This window comes from Panthera pardus, unplaced genomic scaffold (genome assembly GCF_024362965.1).
Source record: "Panthera pardus isolate Hobbes unplaced genomic scaffold, ASM2436296v1 HiC_scaffold_1, whole genome shotgun sequence".
Classification (NCBI taxonomy): domain Eukaryota; kingdom Metazoa; phylum Chordata; class Mammalia; order Carnivora; family Felidae; genus Panthera; species Panthera pardus.
The window spans coordinates 70,950,571-70,970,040 of record NW_026526654.1 but is presented as its reverse complement, the minus strand read 5'-3'; the positions used below and the strand labels follow the sequence as shown (position 1 = coordinate 70,970,040).

General features: G+C 48.2%; 1 protein-coding gene across 3 annotated transcripts in view; it reads right to left on the bottom strand.

Annotated features, from left to right (window-relative positions):
* The window catches only part of FAM124A (family with sequence similarity 124 member A), a 100,592-nt gene that overhangs the window by 61,479 nt on the left and 19,643 nt on the right, over positions 1-19,470 (bottom strand). For 2 of the 3 annotated variants that reach the window (XM_053899832.1, XM_053899836.1), the window contains one exon: positions 9,687-10,420. In XM_053899832.1, coding sequence (XP_053755807.1) covers positions 9,687-10,420 — 734 coding nt within the window. Of the gene's footprint in view, positions 1-3,380; positions 4,047-9,686; positions 10,421-19,470 lie in introns of those variants that run through there. The other variant, XM_053899837.1, reaches the window with a different exon arrangement.

Genomic DNA, 19,470 nt, shown 5'->3' with positions numbered 1-19,470 from the left:
GTATAGAGGTTCCTCAAAAAATTAGAACTACCCTATGACCCAGCAATTCTGCTTCATGGGTGTGCGTATGAAGAAAACAAAGACATTAATTCTAAAAAATATATGTATCCCTATGTTTATTGCAGCAGTTTTTCCAATAGATGTGGAAGCAACCTAAGTGTGCATTAGTAGACGAATGGGTAAAGATGTGGTCAACGTAAGTATGCGCATGTGCGTGCACTGTGCACGCACACACACAGAGAAATATTACTCAGTTACAAAAAAGAACGCAACCTTGCCATGTGCAACAACATGGATGGACCTAGAGGATAATATGATGAATAAGTCAGACAGAGGCAAATACTATATGATTTCTCTTCTACGAGACATGTGAAAAAAGAAAACAAACTAAACAAAACAGAGGGGCGCCTGGGTGGCTCAGCTGGTTAAGTGTCCGACTTCAGCTCAGGTCATGATCTCTCATGGCTCGTGGGTTGGAGACCCGCAGGGGGCTCTCGGCTGTCAGCACAGAGCCTGCCCGCTTCAGATCCTCTGTCTCCCTCTCTCTCTGCCCCTCCCCTGCTCATCTCTCTCAAAATTAAACATTAAAAAAAAATGTTAGGAAAAAAACCCAAAACCAAACAAACAAAGCAAAAGCAAAACAGAAATGAACTCATAGACATTTGTATGGTGATAGATGGCAGCCAGATTTCTCGTGGGGATCACTTCATAAGGCACATAAACAATGAATCGCTGTTGTATACCTGAAGCTAATATGTCAATCACACTTCAATAAAATAAAATAAAAAATACCCTCAACAAACAAATTGGCTCCAGTGGGCTTCTTGTCACTGAGGGGAGGTAGAGAATATATTTTTTTTAAGAGGAAAAAAGCACAGTAGCAATTTCATTCTGATGAAAACAAAACAAAACAAAAACAGCGTGAGGAAGTTCTGCCCACTCTCCAGATACTTCCCGCGATTTGACTTTTTTGTCCTTTAAAAAAAGAATGATACGTAACTGACACGTAACATTATGTTCATTCCAGTCGTACAACACAATGATTCAATACGTGTATGTATTGGGAAATGATCACCACAAAACTGTGACTTGTGTTCTTGGTGTTCTGTCCCAAGCCTGCTATTAAGTACAAGTATAATATACTTTAGAAAGTGGACATGCCCCAGGCAGCAATAATCGAACACAAGCGGCCACTGGGTAGTCCTGCCTTATAATATCCTGCGTATGGTGAACAGAGAGGGTGTTACCAGCCGCAGCACCTGGGAGCTGGTCAGAAATGCAGGATCTCAGGCCTCACCCCGGACCTCCTGGACCACAGTCTCTGCAGGCACGCCCCGACAATCTGTGATTTTCATGCCTGCTGAACTTAGAGAAGCACCGCTAGAGGGAATGCCCAGGCCCCCACCGGGTCCCTCGGACAAGGACACGGAATAGCACGACCAATGTGTGCTCACGAGTCAAAGGTGCCAAGGACCACTGCTAGTCCCCCCAGTTGCTGTTGGTGATAACGCCCCAGGGGGACGGGCAGGGAGAGGCCAGGGGAGGCCGCCCACCCCTCCTCTTTGCCCTCTGCCCAGTGTTCAGTGGCCTGAGTTCCACCACAGTCAGCTAGGACACTCCTGTCTCAGTCTCCTCCTCCGGGTCCTTGTCTCTCTACATCCCCCTCGCCCCCAACCTCCTCCTAACAGCCACGTGCGGGCTTTCCATCACTCAGTCTGCCTGCACTGGGCAGGTCCGAAACAGCCCAAAGTCTCCCACCTCTCTCCCCTTCTGTCTTTCCTTCTTTTATTCATTCAAACACTGAGCGTCGAGTATAGGCCAGACACTATTCTGGACGCTAGAGATTCACCAGTGGGCAAATCAGATAAAGTCGCTGCCCTCAAGGTGCTTATGCTCAGTCACTAGAGAGCAGGTTAAAAGGTGACAGTGCAGTGGAGACAAAGAAGGCAGGGCAGGGAGCCGGAGCGTCTGTGTGCGAGAGAACAGGAAACGGGTGTTTTTCATTGGGTGGCTGGGGAGGCGTTGCTCATGAGGGCACGCTGAGCGGAGACCCGAGGGGGCTGAGGGAGCAGCCACAGGGCCCTTGTGTGGCTCCAGGCAGAGGGGACAGAGCGGAACAGTGTGTTCCACCGGACAGACAGCAAGGCCGGTGGCCGGGTGGAGTGTGGCAGGTGAGGCAAGAACAGTGGACCTTGGAGAAGCAGGCTTGTGTTCCACGTGGGGCGGGATGGGCAGCCCCCAGGGGCTCTGAGCAGAGGACTCCCATGGTGTCACTTATGTCTGAGAGGGCCCTCTAGCTGTGCAGTGGAGAGTCAGCTGCAGAAATCAGGACACTATTCAGGGGCTCCCCGGGAAACACCAGCGGCTGAGCCGGCCTGAGGTGGCAGTGGTGAGAGGCAGGTAGAGTCTGCGTGTATTCTGGAAGTGGAATAAACAGGGACCTCCTGAAAGAGAAGGCCCAGAATGACTCTGGCGTCTCTGTCCTGAGCATCTGAAGAGTGGTTTGCGTTCCCAGTAGCTGGTTTCTCACCAGCTGCCTCCCTGCCCTCAGGACAGCAGCTCGGAACCCTGACCACTGCCCTGGGCCCAGCAGCCCTGCCCGGGTCTCTGTGTCTGCTGCTGCCCTGGGGCTCCCCTGAAACCCCCGGACCCACGGCCACCCTCAGTCAGCTCAGCTCAGGCATCAGTTCTTCTAAGAAGACTCTCGTGACCATCTGACCCCTGGCCAGCATCAACCAATCCACCCTTTGTGTAACAATAGCCCCTGTTCACTGATTCATGGGTGCTGACTGAGAGGTAGCTCAAAGGCATTCTTTCCAAATGTCCAACCTTGCATGGTTAAGAGTTATAATTGTGTATTTTCAGATTGGAAAACAGAGTTTTAGCAACGTAATGTCACGTGCCTGGAGTTACTCAACTCGCAAGTAAAAGAGTTAGGGTCCGATCCCAATTCATCTGACTACAAAGCCTGTGTCGTATACTGCCCTGTGTGAGTATTTCAAATCACAGCATCCGGAACATTTTGCTGGATATTTTGGTTTGCATGACTGCTGCCTCCACTGGCCTGTGAGCTACTGAAGGGGGGTGTGGGGTGCGGTGGTGGTGACGGGGATACTGTTGGCACAGAGGGGTTATCTAATAAATGTTTGCCAAAGTTTGTTTTCAACAGGGGATCACAACCCAGACGTAAGAAGCTATAGGGCGGTCATGGACCCATTTGAGATTCCAGTTATGGCTCTAGGCCCTCTTGCCCAACATCACGTTCATTCATATACTTATTCATTTGACAATCTAGTAGTAGAGATAGATAATATAGAGGTAAACAGATAAATATACAAAATAATTTTAGATGGTAGTAAGCATGTGAAAAAAAAAGATAATATCATAGAGAGTGCTGGGGTCAGGCAAACGGAGCTACTTTAAGTGAGGCAGCAGGGAAGGCATCTCTGAAACCCAAATGATGAGAAGATCTTGGAGGAGATGATTCCAGGTGGAGAGAACACTGGGTGCAAAGGCCCTGAGGCAGGAGTGAGCTTGCCACATCGGAGGAACAGAAAGCAGCCCATTATGGAAGGCATGAGGGACCAAGAGGAGAGAGAAGTGGGAGATAAAGCTGGAGAGGTAGGTAGCGACCAGCTGATGTAAAGCCTTAGGCCTTGGTGAAGGTCTGGAAGGGCCAGCAAGGGCCATGAGACGCCTCTGCAGAGTCTTAATCTTGAAAGAGACAGATCTGATGCACCTTTTCCAATGATGCACATAAACACATGCATACAACCTGTGCGTGGGGTCCAAGGATGGCAAGTCAAGAATTTCTGCTGTAGAGTCTAGTTCTAGAGTACATGGGGCGCATCATAATAAGACAAGTCTCACCTCAATGTTTGCTCTATTCTTTCCAACCTCCTAGAGCAGGAAATGACATGCTGTGGCCTCACAAACAAAGAGCAAGGCTTTCTCTTCTTTGGCAAAAAATAAGTCTTACCCTGTGCATTGTTGGTGGAAATAGAAAATAGTACAGTTGCTACAGAAAACAGTATGGTGGTTCTTCCCTATAAAAAAATGAACACAAATTACCATACGATCCAGCAACTGCACTTCTGGGTATACGCCTGGAAGAAGCAAAAGTAGGAACTCGAATAGATATTTGTACACTCACGTTCACAGCAGCATCATTCGCAAAAGCCCAAAGGTGGAAGCGACCCCAGTACCCATCAGATGAGTGGATAAACAAAATGCATGGGCATGTCCACGAGGGAATATCGGTCAGACTTAGAAAAGAAGGAAATCCTGACATGTGCTACCACGTGGATGACCCTTGAGGGCGTTATGCTGAGTGAAACGAGCCGGTCATGGAAAGGCAGATACTGTATGATTCCCCTTATGTGAAGTCCCTAAAGTAGCCGAATTCACAGGGACAGAAAGTAGAGTGGAGGTTGCCGAGGGCTGGGGGAGGCGGCGCGGGGGTTGCTGTGTGATGGGTAAAGTTTCAGTTTTGTAAGATGAAGAGAGACCTAGAGAAGGATGGTGGTGGTGTGGGCACGATGTGGATGCACTTCACACTACTGAACTGCACATTTTAAAACGGTTAGGATGGGGGCGCCTGGGTGGCTCAGTCGGTTAAGCCTCCAACTTTGGCTCGGGTTCACGACCTCACAGACTGTGAGTTCGAGCCCCGCACTGGGCTCCGTGCTGACAGCGTGGAGCCTGCTTGGGATTCTCTCTCCCTCTCTTTCTCTCTCTGCCCCTCCCCCAATTGCCCTCTCTCTGTCAAAATAAATTTAAAAAATAAAGGCAGAAAAAATGTTTAGGATGGTAAATTTTATTGTTATCTGTCTTTTACCACAATTAAGCACTTTTAAGAAGTCTCTGGAGCCCCCTCAGTCCCTCAACTGCATCCTCATCAGCCTCTGTCCCCATGACCTCACAGCACCGGTGTCCCCCGTGTCCCAAGACTGGTGGTCCACTCAATCACCTCACTATGTAAGAAGACAAGTAAAGTAGCTGGCATGGATGAGGCCTTAAAAGCTCTCCAGTGAAGAGAGTCTCAGAGGTTGAGCCTGGCATCTCAACAATTGTATGTCTGATTTCTTGCCTATTTTTAAAAGTTTATTTTCTTTTGAGAGACAGAGAAAGAGAGAGAGCGTGCACACTCATGAGCAGAGAAGGGGCAGAAAGAGAGGGAGAGAGAATCCCAAGCAGGCTCCACACTGTCGGCACGGCGCGTGATGTGGGGCTCGAACTCAGAAACCGTGAGATCCTGACCTGAGCCGAAATCAAGAGGTGGACGCCCAACCGACCGATTGAAATCAGCGGGTGCCCCTGATTTCTTGCCCTTCAAATCTTACCTGACCTATTTTGTCCAAACGGATTTCCTCTTTTGCCTTTTGCGGACACAAAGAACAGCTGGTGACCATCCCCTATGGAATAAGACTCCCAAAGCCTTCGGCAGCATTGTTCAATTACCTTGCTTCTTTGAAGATGCTGTCAACGTTCCCCAGTCTGAAGCTGCAGTCACTTGCTCTTGAGCAACCGAGCCTTGCGCCCTCAACTGTGCTTTGCGTGTGAGTTTGGGTGCATCCCAAATCATTCCTTAAGGACAGCTCCGGCCCTGCCCATGGCAGGGCCTCCAAAGGAGGCAGGTGGCCCTCCATTCAGGCCTCGGAGAAACAAACTTGAGGAGACTGCTTGAAGATGTATCCCTCCTTTTAGGATTAAGCCAAGTGCCCAGGGGCTGCTGGCAGAGACTGCCTTGTTTTGCCCACCCTCTGTGCGGTGGCTTTTCCACACTATGCTTGGCAAGGTACCCCGGCCCACTCTGAGGACACCGTATAAGAAAGAGGTCTGTAAGGTCTCGGTGCAGTTATACTAGGGGTACAGGTGAGGGCGGGCTGTTGATCCTACCGTGGACATGAGAAGGTGTGGGTGGCACTGCTCCCATGACTCAGAACGAGGCAAACCTGCACATCTTAGGCATGGCTTATTTTTCCCCATGGACTCTAAGTCCTGTCACTGATGAGTGTACCCTGTGTTTCTGCTGCTAGAGAACTCTAAATCAAATATGAGGACTACTCCTGGAAGGATGCTGTCCAACAGAACTTTCTGTGATGATGGCAATTTTATGTATCTGTGCTAGTCAATAGTGTAGCCACTAGCCACGTGTGGTTACCGAGTCCTTGAAGTGTGTTGAGGTTGAGAAACTGGAGTTTGCATTTTAATTAATTCTGAGTTTAAATTTAAACGGCCACATGTGGCTAGTGGCTACCAATGAGCTCTAGACACTCTACGGGAAATGCATGCATCCTGATATCACCTTTGGCTTATGTGATTTTCCTAGCAATATATTCTATCTACTTCAAATCCCTTTGCTGTCTAATTATTTATAATAATCTTCTTGTGTGGTATATATCATTGTCAGCTACCTTAAATCTTTTTAAAATTTCAGATATTCTTATAAGTACAAAAAAAAGATAACATATGCACATTCCCAATTTCTTGGACTAGATACTTCTTCCCCACTTGCTGCAAAACGGAGTAATTAATATGTTCATTTGCGGGAAGGGCATTGCAGGAGTGGGGAAGAAGCCTTCTCTACCGTTTCTTCATCTGGATGCTGCTTACACAAATGTTCACTTTGTGAAAACTCACTGAGCTGTGCACTTAGGATATATGCACTTTTACTATATCATTTCTTCTTCAATAAAAAGTAAAGGGAAACCTATAAAGAGAACCTGCTGTGTCCAACACACAATGTTAGTTTAGCTCTAGGGGATGCGGAAAGATTCAGACAACTCGGATCGTGACTCCAGAAAGCTGCAGTTTAGAGTCACTGAGCACGAATGGAAATTTCTAGGATGCATTTTCCAGAGGGATCTCGGGCAACTTGTGCGAGCAACTCCCCACCCTCCTCTTCCCTGCCTTCCCCCGCCGAATCAAGCAGTGCCAAGAAAGGAGAGAGGAGTTTCAGGAGGAGGAGGTCTTTCTTTCCATCTTATCGTATTTTAGTAAAAAACATTTCCAGGAGTGCCTGGCTGACTCTGTGGGTAGAGCAGGTGGTTCTTGGTATCAGGGTCATGAGTTCAAGCCCCATGTTGGGCGTGGTGCCTACTTAATTAAAAAACAAACAAATAAAAACCAAAACATTTCCAAATTCTTATAAAAGGCTGGGTAACTCCCAGAAAAAACCTTCCGTCTCTTCCAGGGGAATTAAATCAAAGGAAGAGTTCTCTGGAATACGGAATGTTAATAGGGCAGGATGAGGAAATAAAATGCAATCTTTATTTTAAGAAAGCAACTAAAAACTACCCAAGATTTGCTTCAGTGTATGGTAACTCCACCCAACTGAACAAAAGCATTTATATTAGAAATTATAATTGAAAATATAACTTGGGAGACATACACTGCTAAGGATGATGTGGCTAAAAGGTACTCTTCCAGGCAGGTCCCTCTCTCCATGACTTAACTATCTTAATGTTGCTAAAGACTGACACGTACATTTTTATTTTAAAAGTAACTTAAAGAGATGGGCGGGTGCATATTTCATGCTAGAGCAGAAGGTTGCTTTCTGCACTGATTCTGTCACAGTAACCTGTACAAATGGCCATAATCAAGAATTATGGGGGGGGCGAATATTAGTAATTTCTGTCCACATTAATTTGCCTCCTCGACATATTACTATATGGAACAAAGGCCTGCATTCCTGAGACCCAAGATACAAATCTTTTTTTCTTACCTTTTTCACACTTTGATGCTCTAACTTCAAAAGCCTGCACCTGTACAGATTTTATAACCATTTAAATGTGTGAATCTTTGAAATATTCTTTCAATGGTTCCTCTGAGCACAGTCCAGGCCAAGTTTTTATACTTTGTTCTTTCACTTCCGTTATTACAGGCCTCAAGAGAAAAAGTATTCTAATTACTGAAAAAAAAGAAGGAGTCCCTTCAAAACAATCATATTCATTTTGGTCTTTTAGCATAAACAAAACCCTTCCATTTACTTTTACTTATTCAACTGCATTATATTTTGCATACAAGCATCGGCAATCTTCAAACACAAGTTTTTTCTCACATTTCAAAAGAGACAATTAGCTAGCATTCAGTTCACTGAATAATAAAGCAATATTATTTAGTTTCTTATCTGTATAGTTCAAAGAAAAAACTGAAAAGTATCTGTGTCCCATAAACAGTAAATATCTCAAGGTGATCTTTCTGACTTGAGCAGTGTGGCCCGCCTAAAGTTTTAACCAGCTATCTGACACGTGCCAAATTCTCACTTCATTTTGGGATGTGTGGATTACAGTTCTGATGCTTAATGTCAAAATCAAGAACTATGAAGCTGTACCTGTGATTCAAGTAACTACAATCAGCATCTTCAGGAGGTGATTTCAAGATAATGGCCCCTAATTGGCTATCAACTTTCTCCTTCTAGGTAGCCAAATGTGAAAACTGAGATGCCCAGGCCAGGGGTTTTTCAGAAAAACAAAGTCCTGGGGCACCTGGGTGGCTCAGTCAGTTAAGTGTCCAACTTAGGCTCAGGTCATGATCTCACAGTTGGAGTTGGAACCCTGCATCCGGCTCTGCAGACAGTTCAGGGCCTGGAGCCTGCTTCCCATTCTGTGTCTCCCTCTGTCTCTGCCCCTCCCCTACTCGCGTGCGTGCGTGCTCTCTCTCTCTCTCTCAAAAATAAATAAAAATTAAAAAAAAAAAAAGAAACAAAGTCCTATGTGCTTGGAACTGATTTACATGTTAATTCCAGAAAGCCTGGGTTTGGAAAGCATTTATCAGGTAGGGCCAAGTGTAGGACATTCTTAAATCTACCTGCTGAATTTTGAATTCTAGAGTATGATTAATGATCCTGAAAGGGTGTCAGACAGCCACTGGAAGGATGGGAGGAGAAAGGGATCCAGCAATTGAGTGAAGGATTAACCACAGAACAGGACTTTCTACTGCATCCATTTCCTTAAAATGTATTCACTCGCCTCCTCCCAGACTTAATGAAACCAAAAACTCCAAAGGCATCACTTACTCCTTACAATATTTATGAGAAAGTAATTTTTCAAGCGATCACTTGATTCTAACAACCTACTTACTGCCTAGTGGTAGAAGGGATGGAAGGTGGGGAGACACTAAAGGGAAGAAGAAAACAAGCACATCCTCTCTACGGAATGTCAATATAGTTTACAATTTTCAAAGAGCTGGGTTTTCCTGAAGTCCTTTGTGGAAGGGAAGAATGCACTGGTAAAAACTCCCTAAGTGTGAGGGAGTAGATTCAGGAACCTTCCATAACAAGCAAGGTCCCTGGGATATAAGCTCATCTGAAATCCCCAGGAGTCACTGGCATTTAGCCGATGCTCAAACAGTGGGTGAAGAGGGGCGCAGAGGACCTGGAAGTTGCTTGCTGAGGCACAGAGCCAAGGCGGTGAAGTGAAAACAACCCATGCAAAGAACCCTTGATGCCTCCTCTTGTGTTCGGGCACAGTATGGATGCCTCGATTTCGTCTAAGAGCCAGACAGGGGGCCACTGATCCCTCCTTTTTGTTTCTTAGCTCATTGCTCTTTACCAGGTACTAACCAGAGTTTCTGGCAGAGCCAACCCCCTGGTTTCTCTGTTCCCCAAAACAGACAGGGAAGTAGACACAGACAGACAGAGACCTTCCCCCCCCCCCCTCCACACCCCCCTCCGCCCCAGGTACCTGCAGGAGGATCTTGTTCCCGTCGAGGTCCTCCGTCTGCCAGCGCCCCTCACTGATGGGGCTGCAGGGGTTGGGCAAGAGAGGCACGAGCTCGCCGATGTCCTTGACCCGGAACTCCAGCACCGAGGAGTCGGTGGGGACGGGGGTCTGGTCACAGGGCAGTCTCTTCAGGGAGAACTGGATGTCCACATCCAGATTGGAGAAAATGGGGAAGATGCAGAAGTCCGTCTTCTTCTGGCTGGGGCTGCGCCGGAGGATCAGCTCGTAGAACTTGAGGATGTCGGCGTAGTTGTCGTGGCGACAGTAGATGGTGAAGCGCACGATTTCCTTGCCGTAGTGCACGGGCCGGATGGCCCACAGCGGCGTCCCAGGGGCCAGCGTGAAGAAGTCCTGGCTGCAGGGCAGGTAGGGCAGGAGCCTGCGCGGCACGCGCTCCGTGTGGTGGTGGCGCCAGGGCGGCCGCTGCAGCGTGCGGTGCAGCTGCAGGATGGGCTCCTCGCCGTACTCCTCCTGAAGGAACAGCACCACGGCCAGCGCCGGCTGCGCCACCTTCGGAGGCTTCCTCCGCCGCCGGGGCGCCCGCCTCTCCGAGACCCGGAAGAGCTGCAGGTCCGGGTGGATCCAGGCCAAGACCTTGTCGATGGCCTCCTGCAGGGGCTGGGATTCCCCTGGGTCTGCGATTATGTGGATGCTAACCAGGAAAGGGTCCTGCGCCTCCTCCACGGAGAGCTCACCTGGGGGGCGCAGAGAGAGAAACGAAAAGGCCGTGTCATTAAAGGCGTCCCGTGATGACATGCAAGGCTTTCACGGGAGGAGAGGCTAAATCGTCACTGCGCCGACTCCGTGATCGTTCGGAGCCGAGAAGCAGAGACCCGACTACTGCTGGGAAGTTCCCACGCTGGCCGGTGCTAGGAGGTCCCCGGTGCCGGACTTCATCTGGTCCAGTGTTACTTTGTATTAGGCGGCAGAAAGTCCAATCTCCACGGATGTGGAAGGGACAGCACGCCCATTAGAAGAGACGCGGCCGCATTAAGTGCACGTAGGCCATTTAGTATTTCCCGAAGGAGCTGCAGGGCCTCGCCCCACGAAAGGTCCCTGTAACACTACACTCCTCTGATTGGCTTGTTTTGCTGGTTTACATTGTTCACTCATTTAACAAACATTTATGGAATCCTTTCTTTACACTTCCTGCTAGGTGCTGAGCCAGGTACTCACTCTGACAGATAAAGCCCTGGCAGGGGAGGCTCGCTGTGTCCTTTGAGTAGGCTGATCAGGTGGGGTGGCCTGGTCCTGACCACCTTGCTGCTGGAGCAACCATGGGGGTGGGGGAGGGGACTGTGCACCGGGAGCATAGTGTTCTCACAGTGTTCTTGCTGAGGCTGCTTACTGGGGCTGTGGTTACGGATGGGGGGGGCGCATGACGGGGCCATTGCTGCCTGCTTAATGCTATCTTATGGGCTTCTCCTTCGGCAACGTCCACTCAGGGGCCCACACATCCTGAACGGGTTGTGTACCTTCCCGATGTCTCTGGCAGAAAGAACATCTGGGAGCACTGAATTCAAGTGTGAGGTTGGCCATTTAACTTGGCAACGCTACCCCACAGGGTGAAAAGTTTGCTGGCCACACTGGTGTATTTCTAATTCGGAAATATTGAGCACATTTTCTCAGCCTGATATAAGACTTGTTCTTGGGGCGCCTGGGTGGCTCAGTTGGTTGGGCGTCCGACTTTGGCTCAGGTCATGATCTTACGGTTTGTGAGCCCCGTGTTGGGCTCTGTGCTGACAGCTCAGAGCCTGGAGCCTGCTTTGGATTCTGTGTTGCCCTCTCTCTCTCTGCCCCTCCCTGCTCACACTCTATCTCTTTCTCTTATAAATAAACATTAAAAAAATTAAAAAAAAACAAAGAGACTTGTTCTTTTAAAAGGTAACTCTATTTGCATTTTTACAGGCTTTATGATTCATCCAAGGGAAATCAAGAAATCTTTAAGTCCACTGCAACTTGGGGGGGGGGGTGGGGAGCGGCAAGATTCATTTAGAATGTAGATCTGTCATCACACACATGCCTCACAATGTCCACTAGGGTATTAGACCGAAGTCAATCATGCAGTCAATAACGTTTGAGAAGCGTGATGTGCTTTTAATAAACTCGATCAATTCACAGGATGAAAAGTCAATTTTTTTTTTCTAGGCTCGCAAGACATGCCAAATGGGCTTGCAGGTATATTTCATTATATTCACCTGTAATAACACGGTTTTAACTGTTGGACCAAAACCTGTCTGAATTTCCATCCCAACTCCGGCTGTTAGATTATTTCACTTGGGAACAGCGAATTCAGTCTGTTGTGGCCTTTCTTGTTTACTCATTTATTTACGCAGTTGTTGAGGAATCAGTATGTTGCAGACCCTTGAGAGACGAGGAAGCTGGTGTCATCGAGTACCATGGGAGTCTGTCTACGTAGACCCCGGTGTGAATGTTGCTGCTCCCCTAGAAGTGTGCAGGATATAACCCGGACAACCACAACAGCAGCCCTCTAAAGAACCATTAAGTCACAAATGAGAACGTCGTAAATACAGTCATAAAAAATTAAAAGTCAATCTGATATATGCCTATAGGAAACACGACAGAGTAGCATTTTAGGCAGGGGTTAGAGTCTAAGGTTACCCTGCGCTAAAAATTACCTATAGACTACTACTATTGAAAAGTCCCTTAAATTTCCAATATGGCACTGAAGGTCCTGCTTGTAACAAGACAGCATAGTCAGACAGGTGTTCCTCTGGCTGAACCCCAGATGAAATAACAGGCTTGCAGCATGGCTTATGTTATAAAAGAATCGTCTTGTATCAGTAAGCACCAGATCCCTACTCAGCAGGCTGTGCCTTTCCCCCTGCGAGAGGCTTCTGGAACATAAGGATGGCCAAGGTAACAGCAAAGTCAAGTCTCAGCACTTCCATGATCATGGACTAGAATGGTGGGTGAAATTATATAACTCCAGCCCCTTATGGCTGAGCATGTATTCTTGAACTTGTACCAGTTAAATATGAGCGTGATGTCCTTCCAATTTACTACTGTGTGACAAAGGACGGAGCAACTTTTCTTCCAGACTGCTTCTGGGAAGGTTTTCTGGAGTTTTCTGAACTGGGCCTTGAAGGGTAAACAACATCTCACTCATAATAACCTCTAATGTGGGGGAGATCACTGCAGGAAGAGGGAAGACTGTTTATGAAGGCACAGAATGGTGCAAAAAAACAAGCACATTTGGAAGGGGGTGGTGAGTAATTCTGAAACGTGGTAACAGACGCAGCGGGGAAAAATGGACTGGAGCCAAGTTGTACAGGGCTTTAGCTCAATTTGGTAGTGATAACGGGCAGTGGAAAGTTTTAATAAAGGGATGCTGGAATCCAGTCAGGGGGAAGCCAAGTGAGAAGTCATAAAATGAGTAAACAGCCTAGACAACAGATAACAAGACTTGGCCTTGGAGGAGATGGCGTTACTGGCCCTCGTTCTTTTCCTGCCCTGTATCCTTGCTCTCCGCCATGGGACTTTATAGTTCCTCCCACTAATGGGTGAAGTGCTTTCCCTTCCCTTTGACTTCGGGTTCGACCATATGTCTAACTCTGCTCAACAGAAAGACACAATGGTGACGTGTGTTGGGGCCTGCCTTCTTGTGCTTCTGACATTTCCCTGAGAAGAATGTGCTCAGGCTAGCACATTAGTGCCAGAAAGCAGGATAGGAGACACATGGATCACAGCCGCCCTAGCTGAGTCCGGCCTGTATTAGCCAATCTCATACACCCACAGAAGAAACATGGTAAGAGCCACCTTGCTGGCCCTGGTCTGGAGCACCTAAGACATGTGAGAAATAAGAATTGACTATTGTTTCAAGCCAGTGATTGGGGGGGGGGGTGGTTATTACACAGCAATATTTCCAGTTTCAGTGGATATACAGAAAAGGCCCAGATTCACAGGCTCTTGAGGAGACACAGGGGACTAGCTTTGGAGTCCACAGGCCTGGGATGGGAGGCAGGGAAAGCAGGAGAGGAGTGTACCATGATGTTTCTGGCTTGAGTAACTGGTCAGTTATCGAAGCTTAACTAAGACACACAAAATAGAGGAAGAAGGGCAGATTTGTGGGTAAAGATAAGGAGTTCCACTTTGGCCATGTTGGTGAGACGGACAGCCGGAACGACTGTCAGGAGGGATGTCCTGTTAGCAATGGGACCTATGCGCTGTTGAGGTCATGGGCTGAACTGAAGGATGGATCAAGTTACCTTTCGACTGTATTCTCCCTTTCATGCAGTGATCTGATACGTGTGTGCCCCCATATAGATCTGAATCAGTGGAAATCATCATGGTGGCTTAAGAAACAAATCAGAATTCATGGGCTCTTGTGGTTTTTCTCTTTGTTTGCTCTTCTGCTCACCTGGCTACTTTCTGTTTTGCTGAACAACCACTATCAGCAGAAGTGCAGCACAAGGCAAACCAATGAAATTTCCCACTGGTCGGCAACTCCAGCAAAGGTAGGGGAAGGTACCACAGCCAAGTAAAAGGCGTATTTCACTTTTCCGTGGTCACTTGATCTCCCAACAGTGGGGACACGCGACTTTGCTGAACATTTATGAATGTTCAGTATGAACAGAAAGAGGTAGAAAGGCTTGGAAAGATTTAGGGGATGAAGAAATGTACTTGAGAAAACTACAGATGATTTCTGCGAGAGGAGAAAAGGACATATGGGGTAGAAAAAATATTTGAGAAAAGGAGCTGTCAGAACAGTGAGGCAGTCCCGTTGAGATACTGAGCCCACTCTCAGGGTGTGTGCGTAGCCACGTATGTGGAGAGACGTTAGCTAAGACACATATGATGTTCTCTGTGGGCCAGCACTTTCTCAGTGTTCTATGTATATAAACTCATTTAATCCTTAAAACGACCCTGGGGGGGGGGGCACTATCATTGTCTCCATTTTAGAGAGCAGAAAATCGAGGCACAGAGAGGCGAAGTAATCTGCCAAGGTCGCACAGCATCCGAGGCGCGTCTGCACAGTCACGGACAGTTCTGCAGGGAAGTGTGCTTACCCTCCAGCGCTGTATTCGTTTCATAGCAGGAGGAGAGCGGCCCCGCCCCATCATTTCTGGTCACACTACTAGTCACCACTCTCCACTGCTTTCCTGCCTCCTTCTGGCCGGCTGGCTTCTCAACCACCGGCCACCAGCTCCATGTCCTGGTCACTCATTTACATCTCTTTCTTCTGGCCCTGGGTGTGTGAAGAAGAAGAATCCAGAAACCACCTCCCCGATGGCACACACCCAGGTCTTTACATCCGAGTGCTGCCCTCTCATGCTTGCAGGCGAGCGTGAGGCCTGGGTGTGGAGAGGTCGCGGGGAAGGTGGCTTCTGAGTCCCCGAGACAGAGTTGTCAGGGTGCCTGGCGTCAGGACACCTCCATCCGCCACACAAAGGTTTCCCAGAGAGAGCAGTAACAAAGGCCATGCTGAAGCCCCCGCGGATGAGTGCGTGTTGACAGCTTTGCAGAAAGGCAAGATGCCCAGCCTTCGAGCAGGGTGGGGGCATGGCGAGAGGCATCTGACCGAGCACCAGCTCGCCTGGGCAGCCTGGGATGCAGCCAAGAGCAAGCAGGGAAGGAAGATGAAGACCCGACCCCCGAGCTCCCTTTGCACTGCGTGCATCAGGGCGATGTAAGTCGATAAAATCCTACCCTGAGAAGAATGAGGAGAGTGAGCGGTGGCATTAATAGGCTCCAGCCATCACCAGCACGTGCCCATTGCACGAGGCCCTAAAATAAACGGGCCCCAGGAGCCACAGTGTGCAGCTCCAAACCGTCACTGGGTACTGGGTGCTGGGTGCTAGGGTTATCCACACCCCAGAGAAAATGTGCCTCCTGGAGCTGGATAGGAAACCAAGTATTTGAGGGGAAGGAGAGGAAATGTGAATAATTAATTGTCACGGAAAGCCTCTCTGCCTCCCTGGAGAAGCAGGGATGTTGCGACTGTGGGAGACGCTCTGCCTTTATCGTATCTATTACACGTCTTCTCGGAGGGCCTCAGACCGCACCTGTTCACTTAGGGTGAGACACAGACCAGACATGAACTGGGCAACAGACGGACTTCCCCAGGGCCGGTTAGAGGATGGGAGCTATTCACAAATTTACAGGTATTACCAAAGCTGTCAGATTCCTTCCCGTGTGATCATACAAAGTTTTTTTTTGTTTTGTTTTGTTTTTTTTTTTGATAATGTAAAACAAAAAGCAGCTCTAAGTAAAGCACTGTAAGAGTCAGGCCTTCTATGAGGCAGAAGGTGTACTATGAATCTGTGTATTTGTTACATTTCCCCCCAATATTTCACCTCTCTTGTATATCCCTTGTCTCTTATTTAGGTATTAAGAAAAAAAATTTTTTTTTTTAATAGAAATTTCTCTTGAGAGAGAGAGAGAGAGAGAGCGAGTGCGCAAGCAAGCATGACTAGGGTAGGGGCAGAGAGAGGGAGAGAGAATTCTGAGCAGGCTCCGTGCTGTCAGCACAGAGCCTGATGCCAGGCTCTAACTCGTGAACCGTGAGATCACGACTTGAGCCGATATCAAGAGTCAGATGCTTAACCGATTGAGCCGCCCAGGTGCCCCGGGTCTCTGAAGTTCAAAAGATAACAATTTAGACAGTAATAACCATATATGAAGCTCTTATTTGCCAGACACTGTCCTAAAAGCTTTACATATATTATCTCATTTAGTTTAAAACAATACCATGATAAAGGTGTATTCTCCCCACGCTGCAGGTGAAATATTCATGGATCTGACAAGGGCCCACCCAGAACAGGGTCTCCGTGCTCTGCACCTATGCGCTTTCTCGCTCTCTAGCTCACCGTCCTTGCTTTGCTTGGCTGGGCCCTGAAAGTGTGGCTCAGCTCCTTCAGGCAATGCGGCAGGAGATTCTGCCGTGAATGGAGGAGGACCATTATGCCTGGGCAGTTTCTGGCAATTCCGGGCCTGCATGGACACGTTAAGCTGGAGTCTGGTAAAGTCTGGGCAGGGACTGAGGTCCTTCTGCCTGTTGACGGACATCCTGATGCCGGACCTCCCACTCAGCTGTCTCAGTGCTGCCTGCACCGGGACTCCTGCCATCCTTCGCACCCGGGGGGCTTCACCCCATTCTTGCCTGTGCTGTCTCCCACTGCCTGGAGCCTGCCAGGCTGGCCCTCCTCCCAGAACTGGCAAACTACTGTGTGTCCCCAAAGTATTTCCTTCCCAGCAGCAGGTATGTCTAGTTCAAAGTCCGGATCTCTCATTTCAAAGGCAAGGCCCAGCCAACTCTCAGGATACAAGTTCAGATGCCTCCTTCTAGAAGTTTTGGACGATGGCTGACGTCTCTGTCATTTTATCCACCATTTATCACCGACAACTTACAATACAAATCATTTACTGAACCAGGCAATGTTGACTGAACACCTACTCTGTGCTGGGCACCGCAGGATACAGTGGAGAACGAAAGACTTTCTGCCTTCCTGGAACTTATAATCTAGTGGGGGAGTCAGAGCAAGCAAATATAGAAGATGAAGTCAGGCAGCTAAGTGCAAGGGACAGACACTTCACGGAGCAACCTATCCTGAACGTGGTACCGTAACAGGTTTCCAAGGCAACAGCCACAACCAGTTAGCATCACCTGAATAAACTACCATGTGCCATTCTAGTGCCACAAGAGGCTAAAAGAATCAGACCAAGGGCACCTCCAGCTGCTGCCGGTTTAGGGAATTTGGCCCTGGAGCTTGCCTGGACATTTCTGGAACCGCATATGCAGGAGGCTGAATAAACTCCTTATTTGCATTTCTAAAGCCCCTCTGTGTGGCACTGAGCGGTTCAGGGACTTGGATCCTTGGTCTGGTCAACCAGACCCTCATGACCGAGTGGCAGAAAACCCAGGTGAGACGGCGGATCGGGTGTGCAACAAAGGCAGGCCGGGCGCAGGCGGACGCTGGGAAGAAAAATTAGGTCAGGAAGCGGGAGGAAAAGAGGCTCCAGGGTGACGAACACAAAACCGACTCCATTGTCAAGTGCCACAAAAGAGCCAGCCTCCCCCCACTAAGCTGCCTGGTCTTCCCGGGAATGCCTGCCTGAAGTGAAGGCTCTCAGAAAGGGGCTTCCAAATTCCTTCTCCAGAGAGTCTATTCATCCCGAATGTAATGAATAACCTGCCTTCATCGTTTTTTTTTTTTTTCTTTTTTAACAGTTTTCCTTTAAAGCTAGTTCCTCAAACCTCTGAACTAATGAACAAACTGAAGCAATTCCCTTTGCCCCCGCCAATAGCTAAGATAAAATCTCAGGCTTTCTCAATCCTTAGTAGTTTTAGGATTTTGACAAGGCTTTTGGTTGACCTCCAATGCTGGGCTGTGAAAGTGGCAAGGCTGACCCCAGTGCCAGCCCCAGCCGAAGCCAAAATTAGAGGCAGGGTGGGAATAGCGAGAATCTGGTGGCAACAAGGTGACACGCAAGGTTTTTTAACATTGGGGATCCGAATAATGCAGATAAAATTGTGCTCCTCTCGGGGCACCTGGGTGGCTCAGTCAGTTGAGCGTCCGACTTTGGCTCAGGTCATGATCCCACGGTTCACGAGTTCAAAACCCACGTCAAGCTTTCTGCGGTCAGCGCAGAAACCACTTGGGGTCCTCTGTCTCTCCCTCTCTCTGCCCCTTGCCCACATTTTCTCGCTCGCTGGCTCAAAGATAAACAAACATTAAAAAAAAAAAAAAAAGTTCTCCTCGGGGCACCTGGATGGCTCAGTCGGTTGAGCCTCCGACTTCGGCTCAGGACGTGATATCACGGTTCGTGAGTTCAAGTCCCACATGGGGTTCTGTGCTGACAGCTCAGAGCCTGGAGCGTGCTTCAGATTCTGGGTCTCCCTTTCTCTCTGTTCCTCCCCTGCTTGTGCTCTCTCTCTCTCTCTCAAAAATAAAGAAAGATTAAAAAAATAAAAAAAAAAAAGTTCTCCTCTCTCAGCCTGAGTTCACAGTACTTTCTTGTAATTGAAAAATGGAATATAGGCTGAGGTGGTTAAGCCAAAACCTATATTTTCATTTGGCAGAGGAAAACAATGTGGAATCTTTCTGATCCTTAGGCCGTTTACAGCCGTAACGATAGCTGCCTGCCTTCTCTATTCTCACCATCTGCTGCAGGAACGATGTCAGGGATCTGGAAGTGTGGCACTGGCGTGCCAGTGTCCTGCTACACTATTGAGACCCTATTAAGGACACTGTTAAGAATGAAATAACAGAGAAAGTAAGACAGGGTCTTTAGACACCCTGCATATTTTTTCCCCTTGAAAAGGAAATATGCATTTTATTTTGTACGTACTTCTAAGTTTCATTCTGAAATAAACCTCCAGATAGGAAGAAGAGGGGGAAGCAAAGGCCAGCCACTCACCAGAGAGCAACGACAAAGACCCTTTAAATTCCAACACAGCCTGGCATAAATTCTGAAAGGGGACTAGGAGGTTGCTAGGTCATTAGTGTGAGAAGGTAGAAAAGCGGTAGGAACGAGGGCCATCTCTTGATGGCAGAGTTGTTATCTAAGTCCTTACGACTGTAGTGATTTTGAAAGTTTATGAGAAGGTAACACAGGTGTGTTGCCCACCAAAGTCTGATGCTTAATACTGGACAAAGACCCTCGGAGTATAAAAGGTAAAGGGCTCGACATGACAGAAGCGATGCTAGTATTTGACACAGAATCCTTTCTTCTACTCAGGAATGTGCACTCGTTTTCAACGGCTTCATATATACCTTGTCAT